The 27,507-nt window shown below is 38.4% G+C and overlaps 1 protein-coding gene across 9 annotated transcripts in view; it reads left to right on the top strand.

Moving 5' to 3' along the window:
• The first annotated feature begins 5,695 nt into the window (after positions 1-5,695).
• AIG1 (androgen induced 1) overlaps positions 5,696-27,507 on the top strand; it is a 265,814-nt gene continuing 244,002 nt past the window's right edge. For 7 of the 9 annotated variants that reach the window (XM_032339347.1, XM_032339345.1, XM_032339340.1 and 4 more), the window contains exon 1: positions 5,793-6,047. In XM_032339347.1, the coding sequence (XP_032195238.1) occupies positions 5,907-6,047 (141 nt within the window). In that variant the 5' untranslated portion in view covers positions 5,793-5,906. Of the gene's footprint in view, positions 6,048-6,184; positions 6,551-27,507 lie in introns of those variants that run through there. The other 2 variants (XM_032339349.1, XM_032339344.1) reach the window with 2 other exon arrangements.

The following is a 27,507-nucleotide window of genomic DNA, read 5'->3' as shown; positions in this document are numbered from 1 at the left end:
CTTTTTGGAGAGGACACAATTCAACCGATAACAGCCCCCTTCCCCACTGAAAGAGCCCTGATTTGGGGCTTGGTATGTGGCCACCCAGAGTGGAGGCTGCTTTCACTAGCTGTGGCTACGTGGAAGAGTGCTGGCTAATGAGGTGAAGGTGGAATCGTGTGGAATCTTCTTTTATAAACCCTCCTTAAGGGACATTGTACTCATGTTCTCTTCACCCATCTTCATACTTTCCTTCATCCTGCTTCAAGGAATAGAGTTGTCCATTACAGCCAAAGTGGCCTTAACTTTCATAGATGATGAGTAGTGAGTGACTGTGGGTTTTTTGTTTGGTTTGTTTTGTTTTTGGACACCCTGGGTAAGATGTCAACTTGGCACTCTTGCAAAATGATAATTCCAAGGTTCCTACCTACAACTGACTCAAGCACACAGATGTGTGTGTGTGTGTATGCATCTTGGCACTCAAATTTTTAAAATTTTGAATTGAAATGTATTTAGTTAGGCATTTACTCTGGTTTTTAACAAAGCAAATTATGCACTATAACCTTACAATAAGCTTTACTTAATTATGATACATGCCTAGCTTCCAAAGAATTTGAGCTTAAGAATGCTGAGATATCTTTAAATATCTGCTCAGTATTTATTTAGAATAGAGGCTGAAGGCTATGGGGAAGAAAGCCCCTTTCAGCTCCATGATGCAGAACAACTGAGTTCTAGTTCCAAACTCCTGTGTATAGTTCATTCAGCAAACCAAAAGCTATGCAATTACCCTGATACCATGGGAGATTATTCTAAATGCTGTAAGTCTCTCTTCCTGTCACCCTATTCACCCAAGTTGGTTCTGAAAATGTTTCTTCTAACAACACACAGTCCCCTCCCTGAGAATTCTGGCGACTGAATTGCCTTCAACTTGCCATACTTCCATATGTATATTATGACTGGCACCTCCAGGCCGTTTGGCTCCATCTTGACGTTTCTAACATAGCACACTGGTGCTGTACCCAGAGAAAAAGAACACTTCCACAGGGCTAGTTTTTGAGAAAGAAATGATGAGTATGACGAATACATGTGGAATTTGAATCACCAGTAGGTCACCCACGTGGATCGTTTAGAGCAGGAAGACCACATCCTATATCCTAAAGAGGGACTATTTTTAAAAAATTTTAATTTTATTTATATATTTATGTATGTATGTTTGTATGCATTTTTCTTAAAAATTTTTAAAGATAGATTTATTTATTTATTTATTTATTTATGAAAGAGAGTGTGCTCACACATGCACATGGAAGTGGGGGTGGGATGGAGGTGGGGAGAGGATCTTGAGCAGACTTCCTGCTGAGTGAGGAGCCCCCCACCAGGCTTGATCCCATGACCCTGAGAGCATGACCTGTGCCAAAATCAAGGGTCTGATGCCCAACCAACTGAGCCACCTAGGTGCCCCTGAAGAGGATTGTTAAAGTGGATTTATGCCAAGTCCTGATGAATGTGCTGGATCTGGATACATGCACACAAAGATACGTCCCAAGCAGGGTGGGAATCATTGACAAATGCACTGCTAGACTCCAAGGATTCAGGGGAAGGTTTCAGGTCTGTATGGGAGCTAGCTGGTGACTTGTGTATAATTTCAACATTACTTTCTCTAAAGCTTTTCAGTGACTTTCCGTAGAATCCTTGGTTTTTGAGCAATCTCATAATTTAGTAGAGTTTTCTATAGCAAATACAGCCCATTTTTAAATCTTTGAAAATTGCCACAGCCAACAACATGGACACAACCACTAATGGTTGCTCAGTTAGCCTGTAAGCAACTACTCTTCCTGGTTTATAGCAAAAAAATCTGATGGAGGAAATCACTGGTACTGTGTCTGATATCTAAGGTAATTTCAAAAATCTGTAATGAGCATCAATTGCTGGAAAAAAGAATGATTTTACCTACTTCTTTTACTTAGATCTTACTCTTTCCCAACTGCCCTCTAGGGCTAAGGATTTCTCCTTGGTACCTCAGTTCATATAAACCCGTGTAAAGAAACACACACATTAAATTATAAAAGGGTGGTTTCTTAAATGGTTTTGAGCTGTAAATAATCCTTAAAAATGGCTTTCTCACTTCAAAACGCGGACATTATACTGTATTTATAAGGACAAAAAAAAAATAACAACTAGAAACAATCTAAATGCCCAAATCCAAAGAAAAGTTTAAGAAAAATATGATATGTTCATATTACATCATGCTATGGAATCATTAAGCATGATTTTATAGAGTTTTAAATAGTTAGAGATTATTCTTATTAAATAAAAGTCTGTTTGATGCAAATTGTTACACAGTATGTCACAAGTAGTTATGTGTGTATTGTAAAGAGACAGTCTGGTATGTGCTGAAATGTTTGTAGTGTTTTCTCTGGTTGATGAGAGCAGGGGTAATTTTTTTTTTAATATCATTCATATGCTACTTTTTTTCCTTTTCTTTTCGTTCTTTCTTTCTTTTTTTTTTTTTTTTTAAGATTTTATTTATTTATTTGACAGGCAGAGATCACAAGTAGGCAGAGAGGCAGGCAGAGAGAAAGGTGGGGCTCAATCCCAGCTGGATTATGACCTGAGCCGAAGACAGAGGCTTTAGCCCGCTGAGCCACCCAGGCATCCCATACATATGCTACTTCTATAATGAGGAAAAAATAAGCAACCCAAATGTGTCTTTTCTACAATACTGAGGGGATTTTCCTCATATATCCCAACATTTACACTTGTGGCACAGACAAATGTGAAGGGGAGTAAAGGATTTGCTCAAATATATTGATACTGTTAGAAAATGTTTATCTAGTGCAAATAAAGAACCAAAGGAAATGCATAGACATTGACCATTATAAGGATATGCATATATATAATTCTTCTTCCTGAATTTCTAAGCAAAGACTCACAGCTCTATAAAGTTGGCTACTTGGATACAACATAAGGGAGACACAGGGGTCCCTGTCATTTCCAAGATTAGTAAGGATTATCATCACCAATATGTCAGACACCCTCTCCTTCAAAAAGAAAAGAAAAGAAACAGAGAGAGAGAAAAGGGAAGAGAGAAACAAATAAATAAGAATCTGTAGCAGTTTTTAGAAGTTCTTAAGGAAGAGTATCTCCAGCCCATATAGTATGAACTAAGAGTTAAGTGCTATTACAATAATCAAAGAACACTACGGTAACTAGAAATTAAGATACGGTCTTGAAATCTTCCCTTGGAAAACATGTTTTCATGAAATTCAGCTGAATAAAGCTATTCTTTATCACCAATAATTGTGTGGTAGAATGAAAAAGCTAAAGAAGTGACATGCAAGTATTTCCTCTATACAGTGAAAAACAGTCTTCTCTAGTTCCAGTACTGAATCATCATGTAAATACATATCCGTAAATAACGCATTATAGTTCATAAAAAGGGATTATCTGTACTGAGTGAAGTTTTAAGATCAATATCCCATTGTATTATTTACACTGTAAAAACACAATGTATGTAAAATCTCTCACAAAAAATACCTTTAAAACATAAGATTATTAGATGTGGTATAAAAAGCCAAAAGAACAACCTGGACATGCTAATAAATAGTTAACAAAAAGTTCCAAAAATTATGGACTGACATTCTCATAAAATATTTGAATAGAGGTTTATGCAGGTGTTTCATTAAAAAAAAAAATACAAAACAAAACAAACTCCAGTGGCAGCCGGGTTAAGCATCTGACTCTTGATTTCAGCTCCTGCCTGTCAAGATCTCAGGGTTGTGAGATAGATGTGAGATGGAGCCCTCCGTCGGACTCCACCCTGGGCCTGGAGCCTGCTTGGAATTCTCTCTCTCCCTCAGCCCCTCCCATACCCACCAAACTCTCCAAAACAAACAAACAAACAAACAAAAAGGAACTCCACAAAATTATTTAATAATGGTTATCTAATCCAAAATAACAAAAGCAAACCCATTAGAATGGATTCAAACATTTATTTGAGTGCTATAATTATTTATTTAAAAAGAAAGTGACCACAGATGAAAATCTTAATTGGCTTTATGAAAATGTTATATTTTCTAATCATGGGGATGAGAATCTTATTAATGGCTTTCTAAAATGTATGGTAGGAAGGGTTTTACAAACTTTGAGACTTTCATATTAACTTGTGAAACTTTAAGGACCTAGTAAGATCTTTGGTAGATCTACTTTTTATTTTGCAATCTTATTTACATGACAATTAAAAAGAAACAGACCTAATTTTTACATGGACATAAAACTACAAATATTGAAATTGAATAGTTTTATGCTAGAGGGATCTTGGAATTATCATGGTTTTTGTGACATCAATTTTTTTTTAAAGATTTTATTTATGTATTTGACAGACAGAGATCACAAGGAGGCAGAGAGGCAGGTGGGGTGGGGTGGGGCGGGGCTGGGTAAGCAGGCTCCCTGCTGAGCAGGGAGCCAGATGTGGGGCTGGATTCCATGACTCTGAGATCATGACTTCAGCCAAAGGCAGGGGCTTAACCCACTGAGCCACCCAGGCCCCCAATGACATTGATTTCTATTGGCATAATTATAAGGCCAAAAAAAAAAAAAAAAAAAACAACTCATGGGTTTCTCTATTTTGGTTTAGTTTGATTGGAAATTTTCAGGAAAACATTCGTGAGTTGCTACTTTTACTTCTAACACTCTGCTTTCCCTGACCCCTTATTCCACATTCACTGACTCAGAGACTATTTGGAGAGGGCACCTGTTTTAAACGGATCCACAGGAAATACCTATGTTGTCTTTTCATACTCTGATCATGCATCTGGTTGGCTGAAATGTGATCATGATTTAAAAAAAAAAAAATGCTGCCCACAGACCGAGGCAACTTCACTGTGACAACATTTACTGGAAGGCAGAGAGAATCCAGTTTATATTTATTTTCCTTCCACTAAGCTCTGGTATTGTACGGTAGGAAAGAAAAAAGTAAAAGGGCAATGTCAGTTTAACCCTCAAAAGATTAGTATTAAGTTACACACCGGGTTTTGCTTCCAAATTCAGAACGATTTGTTCTGTTTGTTCAGTTTGAAGCTGAAAGCAGTCTTCATGCAGAAACAGTTATCTGACACCCCTTTCTCTATAACCTTTTACTTACAAACCTCCTGTCCCAAGTTCACGGTCTGTCCCGTTGTATTACATGCTATTTATAAATCTCCTGTGAGGAGGAGCACAGGGCAGTCCGTCCGTTGGAATAGAATTTATAAGGTAATTTCAGAGTGATTAAAAGTCTCATCAGTAAAAATCTAGTTGGGTTCAAAATAAATAGTCACTCGGGAGCCCCCCGCGCGCGGATTTACACCCCACGTCCAGGCTGCCACCGGTCCCTCCGCACGGAGCATCCGCTTCGGCCAGCAGGAACCATCTCCGCCGCAATCCCCTCCGGCTGCGACGGTTGTCCCCACTGGGGTCCCCTCTGTCAGGACACCCCCCCCCAACCCTCCCGCCGCCCCCGCCTTGAAGATGCCACCCGCGGCGGCTCCACAGCGCGCCGCCCGCTGCCCCAGCCCCGACCGCACTCGGAGGCCGCCCACCCACCCAAAGGACGCCTAGGGGGCGCCCCGGCCGGGTGTCCCGGGGCCCCGCGAACGCAGGAGCAGAATGACGGAGATGACGAAAGAGCTGACGCCACGGCGCCAGGCCGTGGCCGCCGCCAGGGCCCGCCACCGCCGCCCCGCCCGCGCAGGTCGCCAGGCGCTCCCGGTCGCCGGTCCCGCGGGGCCAGCCCGCCGCAGACCCCGCCCGACTCCGCCCGGCTCCGCCCCGGCCCGGCCCGGCCCGCCCCGCGGCTGGCCGCGCCAGGGTTCCCACGGCGCCCGCCCCCGTGCGCCCTGCGCCTCCAGCCTTCCCTCCTCGCCTTCCAGCCTGCCAGGCCTTTTGCGAACATGGCGCTTGTCCCGTGCCAGGTGCTGCGGGTGGCGATCCTGCTGTCCTACTGCTCTATCCTGTGCAACTACAAGGCCATCGAAATGCCCTCGCATCAGACCTACGGCGGGAGCTGGAAATTCCTGACGTTCATTGATCTGGTAAGGCCTTCCGCTCCCCTCCCGCGTCCGCCCTGCACCCCGAGTCGGTGTGTGTAGGGGGGGTGGGGTGGGTGCGCGGGCACCTGCGCGCGCGCGCGCCCCTCCAGCCTCTACCGGTGTGCTCGCCTCTCCCTCAGTGCTTGCGCGTAAAGGCCTGGCTGCCCCCGTAGCAGCACCTCTGAACCACCCCTTACGTGGTAGCTGGGGCACGAATGGAAGTGGGCACAGCCAGGTGGTGGGCTCTTTGGAGGGGAACACAGACCTGCTTCTAAGAGGTGACACGGAAGGAGTCTCAACTTAACAAATGGATCAGACGACCTTGATCTTGAGTGGCCTCAGACCCATTCGCCTGCAGCGTGCTTTCCAGAGCACCCACCGTGGGATCAAGTTGCAGCAACTGAAGGAAACTGGGTATTGTCGAATTACTTGGAGCTCCTCTGAAAGGACCAAAATCCTCATAAAGAAGAGAAAGCCCCTAATAAAGTTGTCTCCTTTGCATCTGTTTTCTTGCCCATTGTCAGTAATTTACTTCTAACCTTTCTCCCAGAAACATTAGGTGAGAGGTTTTCAAAATGCGTTACCAGTATGTCTTTACACTCGATTTCCAACTGAGTTTTCAATAGTTTGCATAAGCAGCCCTGTTGGCACAACAGGATAGCCTTGGCAGTTGCAGGGTTTTTTTGTTGTTGTTTTTGTTTTTTGTTTTTGTTTTTTTAAAAAAAGCTTATCTACTTTTGGCACTAAAGAGCATGAGAGCATCAGAATATGAGCATTAGGCCCAATAATGACATGGGGTGAAATCTAGGAGTTTAAAGGGGAAAGGTGACTAATTTAGACTTGGTGAAACACACTCAACAATGACCAAATATGGGTAGAGGGTGAGAACAAATCAAGGAGTTCCAAGGACTAGAGATAATGTAGAAGCAAATCCTGGGACAGCACAACTGCCCATCCAAGATTATACACAAGGTTGTCAGATAAGCAAGGTTATAATCTCTAATCGTTGACCCTCCTTTTTGATGAGGAGAACATGATACCTGTGTTAAGATATTTCCAGAGGCTTAAAATCCCTCAAAGAAATGCAGTCAGAGGGCCTTTTCTTTAAAAACACCACTTCATATTTGTTTCACGTTAGATACTTTCAAAGAAGAATTTAAGCACTTTTTCTCAGCAGTTTCCAAACCATGTACGTGCCTTTGGGCTCCAAGACTTCCCAGGGCATAGAGGGTTTCAAGGTTTCAGTTTTCAGATTCTCAGCTTCTCTTCCTCGAAATTGATCTGCCTCGGAACATGGATAATGCCTGTCAGTTCTCCTTCCTTCTTCCTCATTCATCCAAGGGGTGAGCACATGACAAGGCTCTGTGCTGTATTTATCTGTTCCTTTTAGCATTCAGAATACAGACTGTCACCAGGACTATCTTCACATTTGACTGAAAAAAACGAAGTCAGGCTTGTTTTGACAGAAAGTCTTATTGGGTTGATTGGCTTGTCAATGAGAGTGGGCTCTGCCAATTATGTGATAGAGCAGACATTTTCCATAGATTGAGTGAAATCTGCAGCCCTGAGGTTCTGATAAATATGTATCAGAGCATTTGAAATCATGTTCCTTTTTCAAGTGTTTAAACTTCTGTTAAAAATGTTTAGATGTTATTTAAAAATATGTGCATAGATTTTCGGAATTCTTTCAGGGGCTATGCAAATAAAATTCCTCTTGGATCCCTCCCTTTTTCCATTCCTTAATCAGATCTCACTTAGAACTAGCCCACTTTGGTGTCGCCAAGGAGCAGTGCTGAGCTGAAGTATTGTTGGAGACCCTACCAGGACCATGGGAGCTATGGAGAGTTCTCAGAAGCACCTTTGTGTTAGGAACAGTTTTAGGGGAGTGAGGGTGGAGGACAGCAGGTGAGAGGGGTAGAAATTGGGGTATCCATTAACCCATGAGAGATGACGACTTCTCATGTTGGGCATTGCTTACTGTGCGTTAAATAACAAGGCTCTCAAGAAACAATATACTTCCCATAACCTTTGTATGACATGATAGCACAGTAGAGGCTATTTGACTCTGTGGAAACTGCCATGCAGTTTCTATTTTAGCATTTGATGATGGAACGTGCCTGCTTGAAGTATTTAATCACCACAAACATACTTTTATCTCCTAGAATTCAGGCCATAAATTCAAACTTGATTCTGTTTGTTTCATATTTAGATTCAGTTTTTGTAGGGCCTTCAGCCTATTCAGACTTTTTGCTTTCTGTGACTTCTGATTGAAACCTAATAATTATCTTTAATCAAGAGTTCCTATGAGAAGGTCTGTCTAGACTGTATTCATTAAAAACATTCATGCAAAGTGTTATTCTTTTAATGATTAGAGCTTATGCACTGTAAAGTTGTTGAAATAGTCTCCTGCACAGCCCTTAGTAATGGCATGGAAAAATTAGGCTACTCTACTATACCTGACTTTTCATTTTTTTTGCATGTTTAAAACAAATAATCTTGATTACTTAGTGCCTTGGACAGTTTTAATGATTCTAAGCTCACTGGAGCAATTTTGGAGGAGAGTTTAACTTCTAAAACTTTAGTGAGAAAGCCCTTTTTCTAGCCAACTTGGACTGCAGAGTCAGGAATTATCCTGGTGCCCACAGTCTGATTCCATGGTCCACCTCATGAGTTTACCAGAACGTCAATCAGGAGTCTCCGGCCACTTGTATCTGGGACCAGTTGGTTCTGGGGCAGTGGCCATTTCGGCTATATTCATATCTTACACTGAGGGTCAGAGTCATTGCAATAGAATCAGAGTTCATGGTTAAAACCTGAAACACAAGTTTTTGCTATCAGTAATCCTACCCTGTTCTTCCCCTAAGAACTTCTAGCATTGAAAAAAACTGTAAGAGAACTCAAGTGTTTCGAAAATTCAAGTTAGTAAATAGAAATGGAACCCTGTCTTGGTGTGTTAGGCAGACCAATGAACCCTCAAAGATGGCTACATCTTAATCCTTTCATACCTGTGAGTGTATTAGGTTACACAGCAAAGGAAATTAAGGTTGCTAGGCAGTTGACCTTAAAATAGGGAAGTTATCCCTGATCATCCATATGACCCAATATAATCACAGAGGTTCTTAAAATGGAAGGAGGCAGAAGGGAAGTGTTGGTTGGAAGAAAATGTGACTGTGGAAGAAAGTCACAGAGAGACACAACTTTGCTGGGTTGGAAGGTGAAGGAAGGGGCCAAGAGCCAAGGAATGTGGGAGGTGTGTAGAAGCCAGAAAGAACAGAAAATGAATTCTTCTCTAGAGCCTTGAGAAGAAACCAAGTCCTGCTGATGCCTTGATTTGACCCAGTGAGACCCATTTGGGACTTCTGACCTCCAGAACTATAAAATAATGAATCTGTACTGCTTAAGTCACTAAATTTATGGTAATTTGTTATAGCTGCAATAGAAAACTAGTACACCTGGTTTTAAATCCTCCGACCCAGAAAGAAACTTAAATGTTGTCATACTTAGGCAATGACTCAGCTAGTTCTTTACGTATATTAGATAACTGGTTAATTTTAGCTTTAGCTTTAACCAAAATATAGGTTTTTGCCTACTGCACCCATGAAACTATGCAGAGGAGACATAACAATGGGCACTATGAGAATCTATAGAAAACTGAACAACATGGGAAAACTAGGTCTTTTCTTTACTGTGAAGTATTTTAGAATCTATCGTTATGCAATAGGCCATGTCAGGAGAAGGAATACTCTCTTAACCGAAATAAGACAGAAAGACAGAAAATCTATATGAACTGATGTTTAAATAGCTCCTTAACCAGTATCAGAGCTGATGAATTTTCTTGAAATGATGCAGATTCATTCACTTATTTGCTGATTAAAGGATAATTCCCCAACTTATACAGTGATTGCTCCCAAAGATAGTAAAAATGAAGAATCGGAATAAAACCAGAATAAATGAATTAAAAGAAAAAGGCAATTGTATGTTGAGACCTCAACGTAGTGCTGGAGTGTAATAGGTGTTTAGTAAACATTTGAATAAATGGAAACTTTCCAAATATTCGATGAGTTTTCTTGTCCTTTTTCCTCCTAAAACATTCAGAATAAGAGGGATTTTTGAAACATACCAACCATAATTTTCTTTAAATGTCTATGGTGCAATGTCTAACACATCAATCAGAATCAACTTCTCTGAAAAACATGAGCTGGACATTTGTTGTATAAAAAGGTAAATTAATTTTGATACTGAATTTAAGACCTTTTGATTTTTAAAGACTGATACAGAAATAGGCTATCCCATTTGCTCTAATTTTTAGTGTTCACCATTGTGAGGGTTCTAGTGACCTAGGTCTCCACTATATTCATTGCTTGTCTTGTCCTAACTTTTCCTTCATGCATGGACAGAACACTGTTTAGATCCCGCCTCCTCCAAATGTGGTCTGAGGGCCTGTAGAAGTGATCTTATCTGGGAGCCTGTTAGAACTATGGAACCTCGGGCTCTACTCCAGACCTTCTGAGCAGAATCCACACTTTTAGTAAGATCATTATGCGACTGCTTGGCATGTTCTAGTTTGGTAAATGCTGCCCTAGGCCATACTGGTTTTGTATTATGACTTAACATGGAATAACTTGTAGGTTGCAGTCTCAGCATTATTTCTGCCCACTATATTTAAAGTATACTTAAACATATTTTGAAACATATTTAAAGTGACTTCCACTGTGGCATAATTAAAAACATGTTGAAAAAAAATTACAACTTAAAAATAAAAGAGAAATCTGTATTAAGTGCTAGGGAGAGGTTATTTATTGAAATTAAAAAAACAAATTTAGGTAATCTTCAGGGCAACCAAGGGAAAAAAGAATACATACTTGATTGTGTTGTCCTTAGCATTGGAATAAAGGAAGCATAGCAATCTATCAGGAAAAATAGAGTGGTTCTTTCCAGGCACTGACTTTTCAGGGTTATTTATCCCCCAGACTGTTTTATAAAGGACATTGGGTACTGTTGTAAATAATGCCTTTGATTGATTTTTAGCAGAATATATAGAAATATTCTTAAAACTATGTTTCTTACATTGTGATTTTTAGGAAAGCCAAAAACGTGGTCTTATATTTTGACTGGGTGAAGGCATTTTTGTAGAGGCTTAAAGTAATATAATCTAGGTATTTATTTTTGTTATCTAAATCCTTATTGCAAAAGAATTTAAGGAAATCACAGAGGGAGCAGGATAAATAAGAGCTCAGATGTTGAAAAGCTTGGGGTGTTCAAAGAGCAGGAAATGGTCCAATATACCTGGGGGATACATTTTTTTGCTTTTAGACATGCTAAGAATTTTTGACATTTTAAAAAAATGTTGAAAAGAATAAATTGCATAAGTATACTGACTGAAGCTTTTAAATTTGTCTTATATTTACTTATGTAGCTGTAATAAAATATTCTTGACTCTAGTTCATGGCTTAATTTTAAATAGGAAATAAAATATCTTAAGAGGAGATTCTGTGTATCATTATGTAACTATGGTACTTTGCTTTGCCAGTCATGTGAAGGCCAGTAGTTCATTGAGTACTCTGAACAAAATTACGTGGGTTTTTTGTTTGTTTGTTTTGTTTTATTTGGATATCACACAAAGAAGGTGAAACTGCACATTTTTTTTTTCCCCAGTAGAATTAGACTTGACCCTAAAATGTGCACATAAGCTTTAAGGATGAAATAACACTTTTTCTAACCCAAGGGAAGCATTATGAGTATAATACTTCACATAGAATCCTCTTCACCCTCTTTGGAAATGTTTCTTTTGGATTAGACATAAAAAAAGGGGCCTGGTTTTGTTAGAGTGGGGAAAATAGTTGATGATATAATCACCCATTCCCTTTCTTAGTTGCAAATGTTATTGAAATTACAGAAAGTCATCTGACCACTAGTTGAGGTCACTTTTTTCCCCATCCCGCCGTCCTCCATGTCTGGTATAACATTTAGCAAAATTGGTAGCTGCTCTTGAGGGTTTTCATTTGTTTCTCTGTGTTCCCTGAAATGTCATATGTTTCTGTGGAAGTGTGAACAATAGTACAATTTTCCATATTGAATCAGATGTTCCTGTGATTCAAGTATATTTGGAAAAATCTTATTGCTTCAGATTCCATAACAACATAGCGTTCTTTTGTGTCTGCAGCCCGTGGCCAGACACTTAAAGGGCCCATTTCTCACCTGGGGGGTGGTCCTGCCAGGTACCTTGAGCACAGAGAACTCTTTGAACATGAAAGACCTCTTGATGGGATCTGTTGTGGGATGGAGCAAGATATGGAAGGTAGTTTTGATATGCTAAGTCAAGATATGCTAATCAAGAACAACCAGAGAAATTGCTTGAATTTGCAAAGTGGCAAGAATTGCTATCATTTGGAAGCTTGAGAATATGGAATGTGTTCGTTACAGGGCTTTAGAAGTGTAGAATTCTAAAAAGTCAGTTTGACAACGATCTAGCCCCTTAAGTATTGACATATTTAGACATGTCAGGCCATGTTATAATTTAAAATTTTAATATCAAAACAACACATAGAATTATAGAAAATTTGTACAATACAGAAAGCCATTGGGAAGGAAATATATTCTATTTTAATGATCTCTGATTTTCTGTGCATCTTAGTATTTTAGGGCTTCAAGATGGTATTTATTTATTTTATTTTTAAAAAGACTTATTTATTTATTTGAGAGAAAGAGAGGACGAGCTAGGGGTGGAGGGAGAGGGAAAGAGAGAATCTCGAGCCGACTTCACACTGAGTGCAGAAGCTGACACAGGGCTTGATCGTATGACCCCAAGATCATGACCTGAGCTGAAACTAAGAATTGGATGCCTAACCGACTGAGCCACCTAGTCACCCCAAGATGGTATTTATTTCAGAGCTTTGCATATATACATACATAGAGAATCAGACAGCAGAAATATATGTATATGTATATATGTGTATGCACACATATATAGTCAGATTTCACAAAAAATCACATTCTTTGCAAAAAATTATTTTTTAATTTTATATATATATATATATATATATATATATTCTTTCCTTTAAAAACAAAAATTCAGTGTGTGCATATGGTTTGTATACATTTATTTTTTAAATTAACATACACCAAAATTCACTTTCTGGTGTACAGTTCAGTGATTTTTGACAGATGCATAGAATCCTGTAGCCACCACCATAATCACATAAAAATATTCTTTTATGCTGACTCCTTACAGTCAGACCCTTCCCTGAGATCACAGATTTGTTCCCTATTGTTATAGTTTCACATATACATAGAAAATATATATAAGGCATACCATATGTAGCCTTTTGAGTCTGACTCTCTTCATTTAGCACAATACATTTTAGATTCCTCCATGTTGTGTGTTGGTGGTTTGTTCCATTTTATTGTTGAGTGGTATTTCATGGCATTGTGTACCACTTTGTTCATCGATTCGTAAGTTAAAGTGCATTTAATTTTTTCTAGTTTGAGGTGATTATGAAAAAAGCTGCTATAAACACTTACATACGTGTTTTTGTGTGAACATGAGTTTTTGTTGTTTTGAGTAGGTACCCAGGAGTGGAATTGTTTGGTTATAAGGCAAGTATATGTTTGACTTGATAGAGACCACCAAACTGTCTTCCAGAGTGGATGTGCCGTGCTGCCTTGCCAGTAGCAATTCATGAGAGTTTCAGTTACTTGTGCCCTCGTTAAAGTGTAACATTGTCAGTCTTTCTTCTATTTTAATGATTCCAGCCCTTGTTTTTTGGGGGGGAGGGTGGGTTATGTTTCTTTTAATAAAGATTTTACTTACTTATTTAAGAGAGAAGGGCACGAGATGGAGGGAAACAGAGGGAGAGTGAAAGGCAGACTGAGTAGGCTGGGCCCACACAGGGTTCCATCCCAGGATCCTGGGATCATGACCTGAGCCAAAGACTGACTCTTAACCCACTGAGCCACCCTGGCGCCCAGATTCCAGCCCCTCTCTAGTGGTATCTCACTGCACTTTTAATTTGCATTTTCCTCATGACTAATGATGTTAAGCATCTTTTACTGTGCATTTTTTTTCATTTTTTAAATTAAATTTATTTATTTATTTTTAATAAACATATTGTATTTTTATCCCCAGGGGTACAGGACTGTGAATCGTCAGCTTTACACATTTCACAGCACTCATCATAGCACATACCCTCCCCAATGTCCATATACCCACCACCCTCGCCCATCCCCCCTCCCCACAGCAACCCTTACTCTGTTTTTTGAGATTGAGTCTTTTAGGGTTTGTCTCCCTCCCAATCCCACCTTCTTTCATTTTTTCTTTTCCTACCCCCCAAACCCCCACATTGCATCTCCACTTCCTCATATCAGGGAGATCATATGATAGTTGTCTTTCTCCAATTGACATATTTTGCTAAGCATAATACCCCCTAGCTCCATCCACGTCGTTGCAAATGGCAAGATTTCATTTCTTTTGATGGCTGCATGGTATTTATTGTGTATATATACCATCTCTTCTATATCCATTCATCTGTTGATGGACATCTAGGTTCTTTCCGTAGTTTGGCTATTGTAGACATTGCTGCTATAAACATTCGGGTGCATGTGCCCGTTCGGAGCACCATGTTTGTATCTTTAGGATATATACCCAGTAGTGCAATCACTGGGTCAAAGGGTAGCTCTATTTTCAGGTTTTTGAGGAACCGCCACACGGTTTTCCAGAGTGGTTGCACCAGTTTGCATTCCCACCAGCAGTGCAGGAGGGTTCCCCTCTCTCCGTATCCTTGCCAGCATCTGTCATTTCTTGACTTGTTAATTTTAGCCATTCTGAATGGTGTGCGGTGATATCTCATTGTGGTTTTGATTTGTATTTCCCTGATGCCGAGTGATGTGGAGCATTTTTTCATGTGTCTGTTGGCCATCTGGATGTCTTCCTTGCAGAAATGTCTGTTCATGTCCTCTGCCCATTTTTTGATTGGATTATTTGTTCTTTGGGTGTTGAGTTTGCTAAGTTCTTTATAGATTTTGGACACTAGCCCTTTATCTGATATGTCATTTGCAAATATCTTCTCCCATTCTGTCAGTTGTCTTTTGGTTTTGTTGACTGTTTCCTTTGGTGTGCAAAAGCTTTTGATCTTGATGAAATCCCAATAGTTCATTTTTGCCCTTGCTTCCCTTGCCTTTGGTGATATTCCTAGGAAGATGTTGCTGCGGCTGAGGTCGAAGAGGTTGCTGCCTGTGTTCTCCTCAAGATTTTGATGGAGTCCTTTCTCACATTGAGGTCCTTCATCCATTTTGAGTCTATTTTCGTGTGTGGTGTAAGGAAATGGTCCAATTTCATTTTTCTGCATGTGGCTGTCCAATTTTCCCCACACTATTTATTGAAGAGGCTGTCTTTTTTCCATTGGACATTCTTGCCTGCTTTGTCAAAGATTAGTTGACCATAGACTTGAGGGTCTATTTCTGGGCTCTCTATTCTGTTCCCTTGATCTATGTGTCTGTTTTTGTGCCAGTACCATGCTGTCTTGATGATGACAGCTTTGTAATAGAGCTTGAAGTCCGGAATTGTGATGCCACCAACTTTGGCTTTCTTTTTCAATATTCCTTTGGCTATTCGAGGTCTTTTCTCATTCCATATAAATTTTAGGATTGTTTGTTCCATTTCTTTGAAAAAAATGGATGGTATTTTGATAGGAATTGCATTAAATGTGTAGATTGCTTTAGGTAGCATAGACATTTTCACAATATTTATTCTTTCAATCCAGGAGCATAGAACATTTTTCCATTTCTTTGTGTCTTCCTCAATTTCTTTCATGAGTACTTTATAGTTTTCTGAGTATAGATTCTTAGCCTCTTTGAGTATGTTTATTCCTAGGTATCTTATGGTTTTGGGTGCAATTGTAAATGGGATTGACTCCTTAATTTCTCTTTCTTCTGTCTTGTTGTTGGTGTAGAGAAAGGCAACTGATTTCTGTGCATTGATTTTATATCCTGACACTTTACTGAATTCCTGTACAAGCTCTAGCAATTTTGGAGTGGAGCCTTTTGGGTTTTCCATATAGAGTATCATATCATCTGCGAAGAGTGATAGTTTGACTTCTTCTTTGCCTATTTGGATGCCTTTAATTTCCTTTTGTTGTCTGATTGCTGAGGCTAGGACTTCTAGTACTATGTGGAATAGCAGTGGTGATAATGGACATCCCTGCCGTGTTCCTGACCTTAGTGGAAAAGCTTTCAGTTTTTCTCCATTGAGAAAGATATTTGTGGTGGGTTTTTCATAGATGGCTTTGATAATATTGAGGTATGTGCCCTCATCCCTACACTTTGAAGAGTTTTGATCAGGAAGGTATGCTGCACTTTGTCAAATGCTTTTTCAGCATCTATTGAGAATATCATATGGCTCTTTTTCTTTCTTTTATTAATGTGTTGTATCACATTGATTGATTTGCAGATGTTGAACCAACCTTGCAGCCCTGGAATAAATCCCACTTGGTCGTGGTGAATAATCCTTTTAATGTACTGTTGGATCCCATTGGCCAGTATTTTGGTGAGAATTTTCACATCTGTGTTCATCAAGGATTTTGGTCTGTAGTTCTCTTTTTTGATGGGATCCATGTCTGGTTTTGGGATCAAGGTGATGCTGGCCTCATAAAATGAGTTTGGAAGTTTTCCTTCCATTTCCATTTTTTGGAACAGTTTCAGGAGGATAGAAATTAGTTCTTCTTTAAATCTTTGGTAGAATATCCCTGGTAAGCCGTCTGGCCCTGGACTTTTGTTTGTTCGGAGACTTTTGATGACTGTTTCAATCTCCTTACTGGTTATGGGTCTGTTCAGGTTTTCTATTTCTTCCTGGTTCAGTTGTGATAGTTTATATGTCTCTAGGAATGCATCCATTTCTTCCAGATTGTCAAATTTGTTGGCTTAGAGTTGCTCATAGTATGTTCTTATAATAGTTTGTATTTCTTTGGTGTTGGTTGTGATCTCTCCTCTTTATTCATGATTTTATTTATTTGGGTCCTTTCTCTTTTCTTTTTGATAAGTTTGGCCAAGGGTTTATCAATCTTATTAATTCTTTCAAAGAACCACCTCCTAGTTTCGTTGATTTGCTCTATTTTTTTTTTTGGTTTCTATTTCATTGATTTCTGCTCTGATCTTTATGATTTCTCTTCTCCTGATGGGTTTAGGGTTTCTTTCTTCTTTCTCCAGCTCCTTTAGGTGGAGGGTTCAGTTGTGTACTTGAGACCTTTCTTGTTTCTTGAGAAAGGCTTGTACCGCTATGTATTTTCCTCTCAGGGCTGCCTTTGCTGTGTCCCACAGATTTTGACCCATTGTGTTTTCATTATCACTTGTTTCCATGAATTTTTTCAATTCTTCTTTAATTTCCTGGTTGACCCATTCATTCTTTAAAAGGATGCTGTTTAGTCTCCATGTATTTGGGTTCTTTCCAAATTTCCTCTTGTAATTGAGTTCTAGCTTCAGAGCATTGTGGTCTGAAAATATGCAGGGAATGATCCCAATCTTTTGATACCCGTTGAGACCTGATTTAGGACCCAGGATGTGATCTATTCTGGAGAATGTTTCATGTGCACTAGAGAAGTATGTGTATTCTGTTATTTTGGGATGGAATGTTCTGAATATATCTGTGATGTCCATTTGGTCCAGTGTGTCATTTAAGGCCTTTATTTCCTTGTTGATCTTTTGCTTGGATATCTGTCCATTTCAGTGAGGGGAGTGTTAAAGTCCCCTACTATTATTGTATTATTGTTGATGTGTTTCTTTGATTTTGTTATTAATTGGTTTATATAGTTGGCTGCTCCCATGTTAGGGGCATAGATATTGAAAATTGTTAGCTCCTCTTATGGACAGATCCTTTGAGTATGATATAGTGTCCTCCTTCATCTCTTATTATAGTCTTGGCTTAAAATCTAATTGATCTGATATAACCCTGCTTTCTTCTGATGTCCATTAGCATGGTAAATTGTTTTCCACCCCCTCACTTTAAATCTGGAGGTATCTTCGGGTCTAAAATGAGTTTCTTGTCAGCAACATATAGATTTTTTTTTTTTTTTAATCCATTCTGATACCCTGTGTCTTTTGATTGGGGCATTTATCCCATTAACATTCAGGGTAACTATTGAGAGATATGAATTTAATGCCATTGTATTGCCTGTAAGGTGACTGCTACTGTATATTGTCTCTGTTGCTTTTTGATCTAGTACTTTTAGGCTCTCTCTTTGCTTAGAGGACCGCTTTCAATATTTCCTGAAGAGCTGGTTCGGTGTTTACAAATTCTTTCAGTTTTTGTTTGTCCTGGAAGCTTTTGATCTCTCCTTCTGTTTTCAATGATAGCCTAGCTGGATGTATATTCTTGGCTGCATGTTTTTCTCATTTAGTGCTCTGAATATATCATGCCAGCTCTTTCTGGCCTGCCAGGTGTCTGTGGATAAGTCCACTGCCAGTCTAATATTTTTACCATTGTATGTTACAGACTTCTTTTCCCGGTCTGCTTTCAGGATTTTCTCTTTGTCGCTAAGACTTGTAAATTTTACTATTAGGTGATGGGGTATGGACCTATTCTTGTTGATTTTGAGGGGAGTTCTCTGCACCTCCTGGATTTTAATGCTTGTTCCCTTTGCCATTTTAGGGAAATTCTCTCCAATATACCTTCTGCTCCTTCTCCTCAATATACCTTCTCTTCTTCTGGAATCCCAATTATTCTAATGTTGTATTGTCTTATGGTGTCACTTATCTCTTGAATTCTCTCCTTGTGGTCCAGTGGCTGTTTGTCACTCTTTTGCTCAACTTCTTTATTCTCTGTCATTTGGTCTTCTATATCACTAATTCTTTCTTCTGCCTCATATATCCTAGCAGTGAGAGCCTCCAGTTTTGATTGCACCTCATTAATAGCTTTTTTGATTTCAACTTGGTTAGATTTTAGTTCTTTTATTTCTCCAGAAAGGGCTTTTATCTTGCCTGAGAGGGTTTCTCTAATATCTCCCATGCCTTTTTCGAGCCCTGCTAGAACCTTGAGAATCGTCATTTTGAACTCTAGTTTTGTCATACTACCAATGTCTGTATTGATTGGGTCCCTAGCCTTTGGTACTGCTTCTTGTTCTTTTTTTTGTGGTGAATTTTTCTGCCTTGTCATTTTGTCCAGATAAGAGTATATGAAGGAGAAAGTAAAATACTAAAAGGGTGGCAAAGACCCCAGCAAAATATGCTTTAACCAAATCAGAAGAGATCCCAAATTGTGGGGGAGGGTGGGGCGGATAAAGGGGATCAAAAGAGGTTCAGAAAAAAAAAAAAAGAAACAATTAAAAAATGAAAACAAGTAACGAAAAAATATAAAAAAGAAAAATATATATATATATATTAGATAAACTAGTTAAAAAACATTAAAAAAGAATCGGGTTAAAGCTAAAAAAATTTAGCAAAAGAAGAAAAAAAATTGAAAAAAAAATTAAATTAACTGCAAGACTAAAGAATCATGGGGAGAAAACCATGAGTTCCGTGCTTTGCTTTCTCCTCCTGTGTAATTCTGCTGCTCTCCTTGGTATTGAACCTGCACTCCTTGGTAGGTGAACTTGGTCCTGGCTGGATTTCTTGTTTTTCTTCTGGCAGAGGGGCCTGTTGTAGTGATCAAGTATCTTTGCCTTGGGCGGAATTGCACCGTCCTTACCAGGGTTGGGCTGAGCAATCAGCTCAGGTTTGCTTTCAGGAGCTTTTGTTCCCTGAATGCTTTCTGTAGAGTTCTGGAGGATGGGAATGAAAATGGCGGCCTCCCAGTCTCCGACCCAGAGGAGCCGAGAGCTCGGGGCCCCACTCCTCAGTGTGCCCTCAGAGAATAGCACCCAATTACTCCCATCTCCCTGGTCTCGGCCGCGCTCTGAACTCACCAAGTCTGCAACCGGTTTAAGGTAACCCCGTGCTGAGAGCTCACTCCTTGGCTCTATCTCTGTAATCAGCTTCCCCTTTTTAATACCTGCGAGCTCTGCGACAGTCAAACACCCCAGATCCTTCTGTGACCCTGAGGGACCTGAGGCCATGCTGACCCCGTGTGTGCTTCTCCCTGGTTTAGCCTCTGGAGTGATGTCCCTCAGCGGAACAGACTTTTAAAAGTCCTGATTTAGTGCTCTATTTCTCCACCACTTTCCGGGAGCTGCCCCCCTTCCCCCCGCAGTCTATCTTCCCGTTGCTTTGGATTCACTTCTCCACCATTCCTACCTTTCCAAAAGTGGTTGATTTTCTGTTTCTAGAATTGCTGTTCTTCTTCTCTTTGATCTCCCATTGGATTTGTAGGTGTTTGCAATCTTTAGATTAGCTATTTAGCTGATTCTTCTGCTACCTAATGTAGTCTCAGCCTGCTACTTCTCTGCCATCTTGACTCCTCCCCCCCTCTTTATTTTTATGTAGACAGTCATGTTGTCTGATAATAGAGTTTTCTTCTTTTTCCCCAATCTTCATAACTTTTATTTCTTTTTCATGTTTTATTACATTGGTTAAGACTTCTAGTACAATATTGGACAGAAGTTGTGAGACTGGATACCTCTTCCTTACTTCTTTTTTAGGAAGAAAATAGTCTTTTGCAGTTAATTATAAATATAAATAATTTTGCAAATAGTCTTTATCAGTTTGAGTACCTTTCCTTCTATTTCTACTTTGCTGGGAGTGTCCTTTTGCAGCTCCCTTCTCTCCATGATTTCTCTCATACTCTCCAACCCTCATATACTCCTTTTCTTCGTTCCTCTGGCTGGAAAGATGGAATCCTTTCAGAATTTTAACCTCCCATTCTGTCATGTAGTCCTACACAATTGGGGTTGCCTTCACAGTGATACAGAAAAAAAAAAAAGTACCTTCCCCGCCCCAACACATCATACAAGGGGGCTTCCTTTTTCCCAGTTCCTCTGGCTAGAGACATGAGTTGTCCTTGGGGTTTTAAATACTTATACTATTGTTGGTGCAGCTCTATAACTGAGAAGGAATTAAAGCGGAAAAAGTAGGGGTGGAAAAGGTCTTCCTCACAATCTCTAGCATGCAGGAACATTTTTCCCAGTCTTCTGGCTAGAAGGTATTTATCCTGGAATTTTTGGTGTCAGTGTTTGCTGTACAACTCCAAGACTCAGCTTGCCCTCAGGTCAAAACTAGGGAAAAAGGGAAATTAAAATTCATGAACCTCACCCCTTGTGGATCCTTATTCAAGTTTTACAGTTCCCAATCTACATGCTATGTGACTTTTCAAAGCCCTCGGGTAGCTGCTTTTTGTATTCTTTTCAGAGCTTTTAGTTGTAATTAGTGAAAGTGATAGTCTGTAGTCAGTTTTCATCATCTTGGCTGGCACCAAAAGTAGCTTATATATAATTTTATGACCTGTTCTTTTTCCACCTGGCATATTTGGTAACATTTGCCTCTGCCATTATACATTCTTCCATAATGTCATAATGTCATAATGTCCATAATTAATATGGATGCTTGTATTGATTGTCTCGGTGAACATATAAATAGATAAATCTTTACACGTTTGTGATTATTTTCTTCAGATAAATTCTTAGAGGCAGAATTGCTCTACTAAAGTCTTCAAGAGATTTTCTTAACTTTAAATCAATTTACATAATCTCCCATATTTGGAGTACTTATTTCTCTATATTCTAGCTTAACATTATGGATAGAGAAATACTATCATTGATCACTCAAGGTCTTTAAACTTCACAATGTCCTATCCAGGAGATGCCCTGCAAATATTTCCTCACATATCTCTTAAGTGTAAGTGACTAGGTGTCTTTGACTCTATGTTTACAAAAAATAGTGGTATTAGACATAATTTGTTTGGGTTCATCAATATTTCAGCAAAGCATAAATCTTCAGCTGCTTAGAGCATCCTAATTAGATTGAAATTGTCACAGCTAAAGTGAGCAAAAATAATTTTCTGCACAAAATAATTCTGGGTTTGCTTGTACATTCCATTCATCTTGCATTAAAATTGTACTTTAGCTGAGTCATGAGTGATTTGCAAGATCCAGTTTGAAAAGCCAACATCAAAAGTCTGAAAAAAGTGTGTCTGCTGTAACACTACACATCCTTTTCTTTGTAAACACACTGATACATCTTTGCTATTTTAAAAAAAGACATATTAATGTTACAAATGCATATAAAATGCAGATATATTCTCTACTAACATATAAGACATGTGTTCTATGCCAGAACCTATCACTTCTGTGTTGGTTTTGGTCTTGTCCAGAGAAGAAAGATGGCTCTTAAATTGGGTAGTTTGAGTGAGTTTAGTGAAGGAATGATTTACAAGAGTAGACAGGATAGAGGGAAGTCACAAACTATAGTACAGAACTTGTAGGCTAGTAACAGGGGACAGGTGACCCCTGCTATGCCTGAGCAGTGACTTGGTGCTCTTGCAACATGGGGGCGGGGGGCCCTTCAGGAATTGAGTAAGTAAAACAACTACTCCACATTTCCATTTCTTCTTCTGTCTGATTTCCTGCCAGTATCTCTCATTGTTTAAACCCTGTAAGAAGTCATAAGGTCAGAAATCCTCTTCATGCAGTGCACAAAGATCTACCAAAGTGAATATAGGAAGAATTATTGAATTTAAATCTCCTATCATAAATACATTCAGAAGTCTTCAGCTAATTTGCAAATATATGCTTATGCATTGTATATGATGAAAGAACATTTATGTTTCACTAGTTATTTATTTATAGTCAAATATATAAAATTATAATTCTTAACATGTAACCTATTACATACCTATTACATAGAGGATTTATAGTGTAAGAGGTGAGCGCTTAGGTTCAGGAGTCAGATTGAATTTGAATCCCATCTACCAGCTATTTGACTTTGGGTAAATTTATTATCTTAGAATTCTAAGGCCTAATTTTTTTTCATTTGTTAAATGGAAATAATAATATTATCTATCACATACAGTTTTGAGGATCAAATATAATAGTCCTATAATACAATGTCAGGCATGTATCAAATACTTAATAAATGTTATCTGTTATTATTATAATTGTTACATATATACCTATAATCAGAAACAAGAACCATGATTTACGAGGACTCTGGTCATTTTAGGATGAAAGTAATTGCATCACTGAGTATAGTGTTCAGAAAGGATAGAGAGTTCAATGATTAAGTACACAGCCTCTTAAGTAGTATCTCAGCTTTGTGCCTTAGTTTCTTCATCTGAAAGTTGGGGGTGAAAGAAAAGCATTTGTGTTTGTGTAGGTGTGTGTGTATATTACATATATATTCATACATTATAATATATATAATATATATATAAATATAATATGTATATGATGAACTTCACAGTAATGTCAAAAGTTTAGAATTTATATCCAGATTTATTCTCTAGAATCTGAGAAAATAATCCATGAAGTCCAAGACTAGTGAAATAGTTTTCAAATACGTAGTTGATAGCCCCCCATATCTCCAGGTCTAACAGCTGAGATGATGTTGGGTGCCTAGGTGGCTCACTCACAGTTGACCATACAATTTCAGCTAAGATCATGATTTCAGAGCTGCCAGATCAAGCCTCTCACCAGGCTCCATGCTCAGTGGAGTCTGCTGGCTTTCACACTCATGTGCATGTGCTCTTTCTCTAAAATAAATAAATAAGTGAATAGAAAAAAACAAAAAAAGGCAACTGAACAGATGATGGTTCTGAAGCTCTTTTCTTATTTCTGAGTCAGGGATAAAATATCTGGAAACACTTACTTTTTTATTCCAAGGGGTAGATCTGGAAGGCAGCCAAAGTGTTGTCTGACTGGTTTCTGTAAAACCCAGAAAGCAAGAGGGCAGGAAGGAATAGGAAGAAGACTGACAGAGTGCATTGCATTCTGGAAGATGTCTTATATACAAACAAAATGTTGGAGCCTCCTGCTAATAAGAAGAGACCTGTTAGTAGGGATTTAGAGTTTCTTTTTCATGTGCTCCATTACTTCAGTGTGACAGAGAACCAACCTGTAAGTCCAGAGAAATACCTTCTCAATAGAGCGGAGGTTATTTACATGGAAGCTTACAAAATTCTACACAGACCTAATAAGACCAAATATTTCATAGCAGAGATATTCTCTGACAACATGATCATGTTTTATAACTGGTAACTGAAAGTATGATGCTGAGCCATGTTGGTTTTTGCTGCTTCCATTGCAATTACATGCATGAATATAAATTATGATGCCTAAACTGCTAAATTATCTTTTCTAAACCATTAGAATGCTTTTATCATTAGTCAGTCTCAAAGGTCAATTCCAGTCTTACTCAGACCTATCTTGAATGAGAATGACTAAGATATTTTAAAGACCTCATCGATCAGACTGCTCTTAAATTGTGATTTCAAATAACATGAATTAAAAAGAAGAAGAACTTTTGTTTTTTTGTCACTGTAAATAAGACTTAAGCTTAAAAACTCACAATATGAATTTCCTTGGATTAAGATTTCATTTATGTTTATGCTACCATAGTGCTATGCTGATACGGTCAGTCCATATTATATGACAATAACTCTTAAGCAGTTTTCTTAGTGACTTCTCTATCTTTGAAAAAATAAATTCAAAAAAGAAAAAGATATCTTTCAATCAAAATGTGGATTTCTATCAAATATAAGTTAGAAGTAAATAGGAACATATCGTAGATACTGTAATACAATTGGCAATTGCTTTATTTCTACTTTACATTTTTACTGGAGGGCAGTCTAGCATTATAATTTAAAATGAACATTTTCTAATAATATTTAAACTTTTTCCATATATTAATACCAATTAAACTCATAATTAGACTGTACTAAACATATCTGAGCCAATTTGTGTTTGCCACAGAAAGCCATTATGCTGTGACCTAATTTGACATTTAAAAAATTGCTATTAGTGACCTTTGGCATAAATAGGGAGCAGCACTGTACCAGAAGATCTAAATCAAAAAGGAAAAGTATGATTTTTTTTTTTTCCTAGAAGAATGCCTGTCAAATGGAACTTGCCTTGCTTTTTGCTGAAATGGGGCTTGCTGTGTTATTTGGTAGTGGGAGAATTTCTCAAATATTCTGCTGCAGCACATTTCCGAGTCCTATGTCCCCTCATTTTTTTTAAGCATAGGTTCTTTGATCCTATATTATAAACACTTCCCTTTTTGCCTTCAATCTTATTTATCTAGAATATATATAATTCTGATTAAACTCTCCCACCTCCCATCTTACCTCAGTGTTTTCTGTCTCAGCAAATAGCACCATCATCTAAGACTGTGGTGTTGGACACATTCAGAGTGCATTGTTTATATGGGTTAATTGAATTTCGATTTGTATTTTCTATGGATTTTTCCCAGAGGACATCTCATTTATTCAAAATAGACTTAAAAATGTAAACAATTTGGCACCCATATCAGGCTTTTTGAAATTGTCAACCTACCTCAGTAGCTACTATAGTGATGATGTGATGAAAATGATCAACTAATATACCTTTGTGTGAGAAATTGTGAAAATCAGAGAATAGCTTTCATATTGGCCAAAGCACATAATGGGAACAAAACAACAACAACAACAAAAACCTCCAACCAGTTTTAAGTCTTGGCTAAATTTTATCAAAAGTTTCTTGCCTTTTTTTTTTTTTTTGTAATCATTTTTTACTTAACATTTAAAGGGGTAACCACACATTTTTAAAAATTCTGCTAAAGATGCCCATATTTGTTTCTGAATTAGAAAGTAATCATATTATGTAGAAAAATTGAAAGAATTGACCAGAAATGCTGCTGGAGCTAATAAGTGATTATAGCAAGGTAGCAGGATATGCTTACTTTTCTATATACCAGTAAAGAACAAATGGAATTTGAAATTAAAAGCACAATACCATTTACATTAGGGCCCCCAAGAATGAAATACTTAGGTTTAAATCTAACATAATAGATAGAGGAAAACTACAAATCTCCGATGGAAAACTGAAGAAGAACTGAATAGATGGAAAGATATTCTATATTTTAGATAGAAAGGCTCAATATTGTCAAGATGTCAGTTCTTCCTCACCTGACCTTTAGATTCAATCTTATCCCAATCAGAAACCTAGCAAGTTATTTCGTAGGTACCAAGACACTGATTCTAAAGTTCTTTGGGGGAGACAAAAGACCGAGAGTAGCCAACACAAGACTAAGGAGCACAAAGTTGGAGGAATGATACCATTGATACTACTTCAAGACTTGCTCCAGTCTGTGTGGTATTGGCAAGAGTACAGATAAATGGATCAATGGAGCAGAAGAGGAGAGATTAGCGATAGGCCCAAGTAAATTCAGATGACTGATCTTTGACAAAGGAGCAAAGATTGTCTTTGCTGGAGCTGGACATCTACATGCAAAAAATGAATCTAGACACAGACCTTACATCCTTAACAAAAATTAAGTCACAATGGATCACAGACTTAAATATAAAATGCCAAACTATAACCCCCCTAGGAGATAATATAGAAGAAAACCTAGATGACTTTGGGTATAGTGATGACTTTTTAGATACTACACCAAAGGCATGATTTATGAAAGAAATTCTTGATAAGCTGGACTGCATTAAAATGAAAATCTTCTGCTCTGCAAAAGATAAGAAAAAGAGAAGAAAAACCACAGATGGGGAAAAAATACTTGCAAAAGGCATGTCTGATAAAGAACTGCCATCCAAAATGTACAAAGAACTCTTAAACCTCAACAGTAAGAAAACAATCCGATTAAAAAAGGGCAAAATCCTTAACGAACACCTCACCAAAGAAAATATGCAGATGGAAAATAAGCATATGAAAAGATTCCCCACATCATTTATCATCAGAAAAACAAAAATCAAAACAACAGTGAGTTACCACTACACATCTACTAGCATGGTTAAAATCTGGAACACTGACAACACCAAATGCAGGCAAGGGTATGGAGAAAAAGGAACTCTCATTCATTGATGGAAAAGGTGCAGCCACATTGGAAGAGAGTTTGGCTGTTTCTCACAGAACTAAATACACTCATACCATATGATTCAGCAGTCGTGCTCCTTGGTATTTACCCAAAGTTGTTGAAAACTTATGTCCAAAAAGGAACCTGCACATGGATGTTTATAGTGGCTTTATTTGTAATTGCCAAAACTTGGAAAGAACCAAGATGTCCTTCAGTAGGTGAATGAATAAATAAGTCATGGTACATTAGACAGTGGAATCTTATTCACCATTAAAAAAATAGCTATAAGCCATGCAAAGACATGGAGGAATTTTAAATGCATATTATTAAATGAAAGAAGCCAATCTGAAAGGGCTACATACTGTATGTCTCCAACATATGGCATTCTGGCAAAGGTAAAACTATAGACACGATAAAAACATAATTGGTTACCAGGAGTTGGTAGGAGGTGGGATGAATGGGCATATTTTCAGGGCAGTGAAAATACTCTGTGTGACACCGTAATTGTAGATACATTCATTATACATTTGTTTAGACCAATAGACTA

The sequence above is a fragment of the Mustela erminea genome, chromosome 4, assembly GCF_009829155.1.
Source record: "Mustela erminea isolate mMusErm1 chromosome 4, mMusErm1.Pri, whole genome shotgun sequence".
In the NCBI taxonomy this organism is placed as follows: Eukaryota; Metazoa; Chordata; class Mammalia; order Carnivora; family Mustelidae; genus Mustela; species Mustela erminea.
The sequence above is the reverse complement of the archived record's forward strand: the minus strand, read 5'-3'. Positions and strand labels throughout refer to the sequence as shown.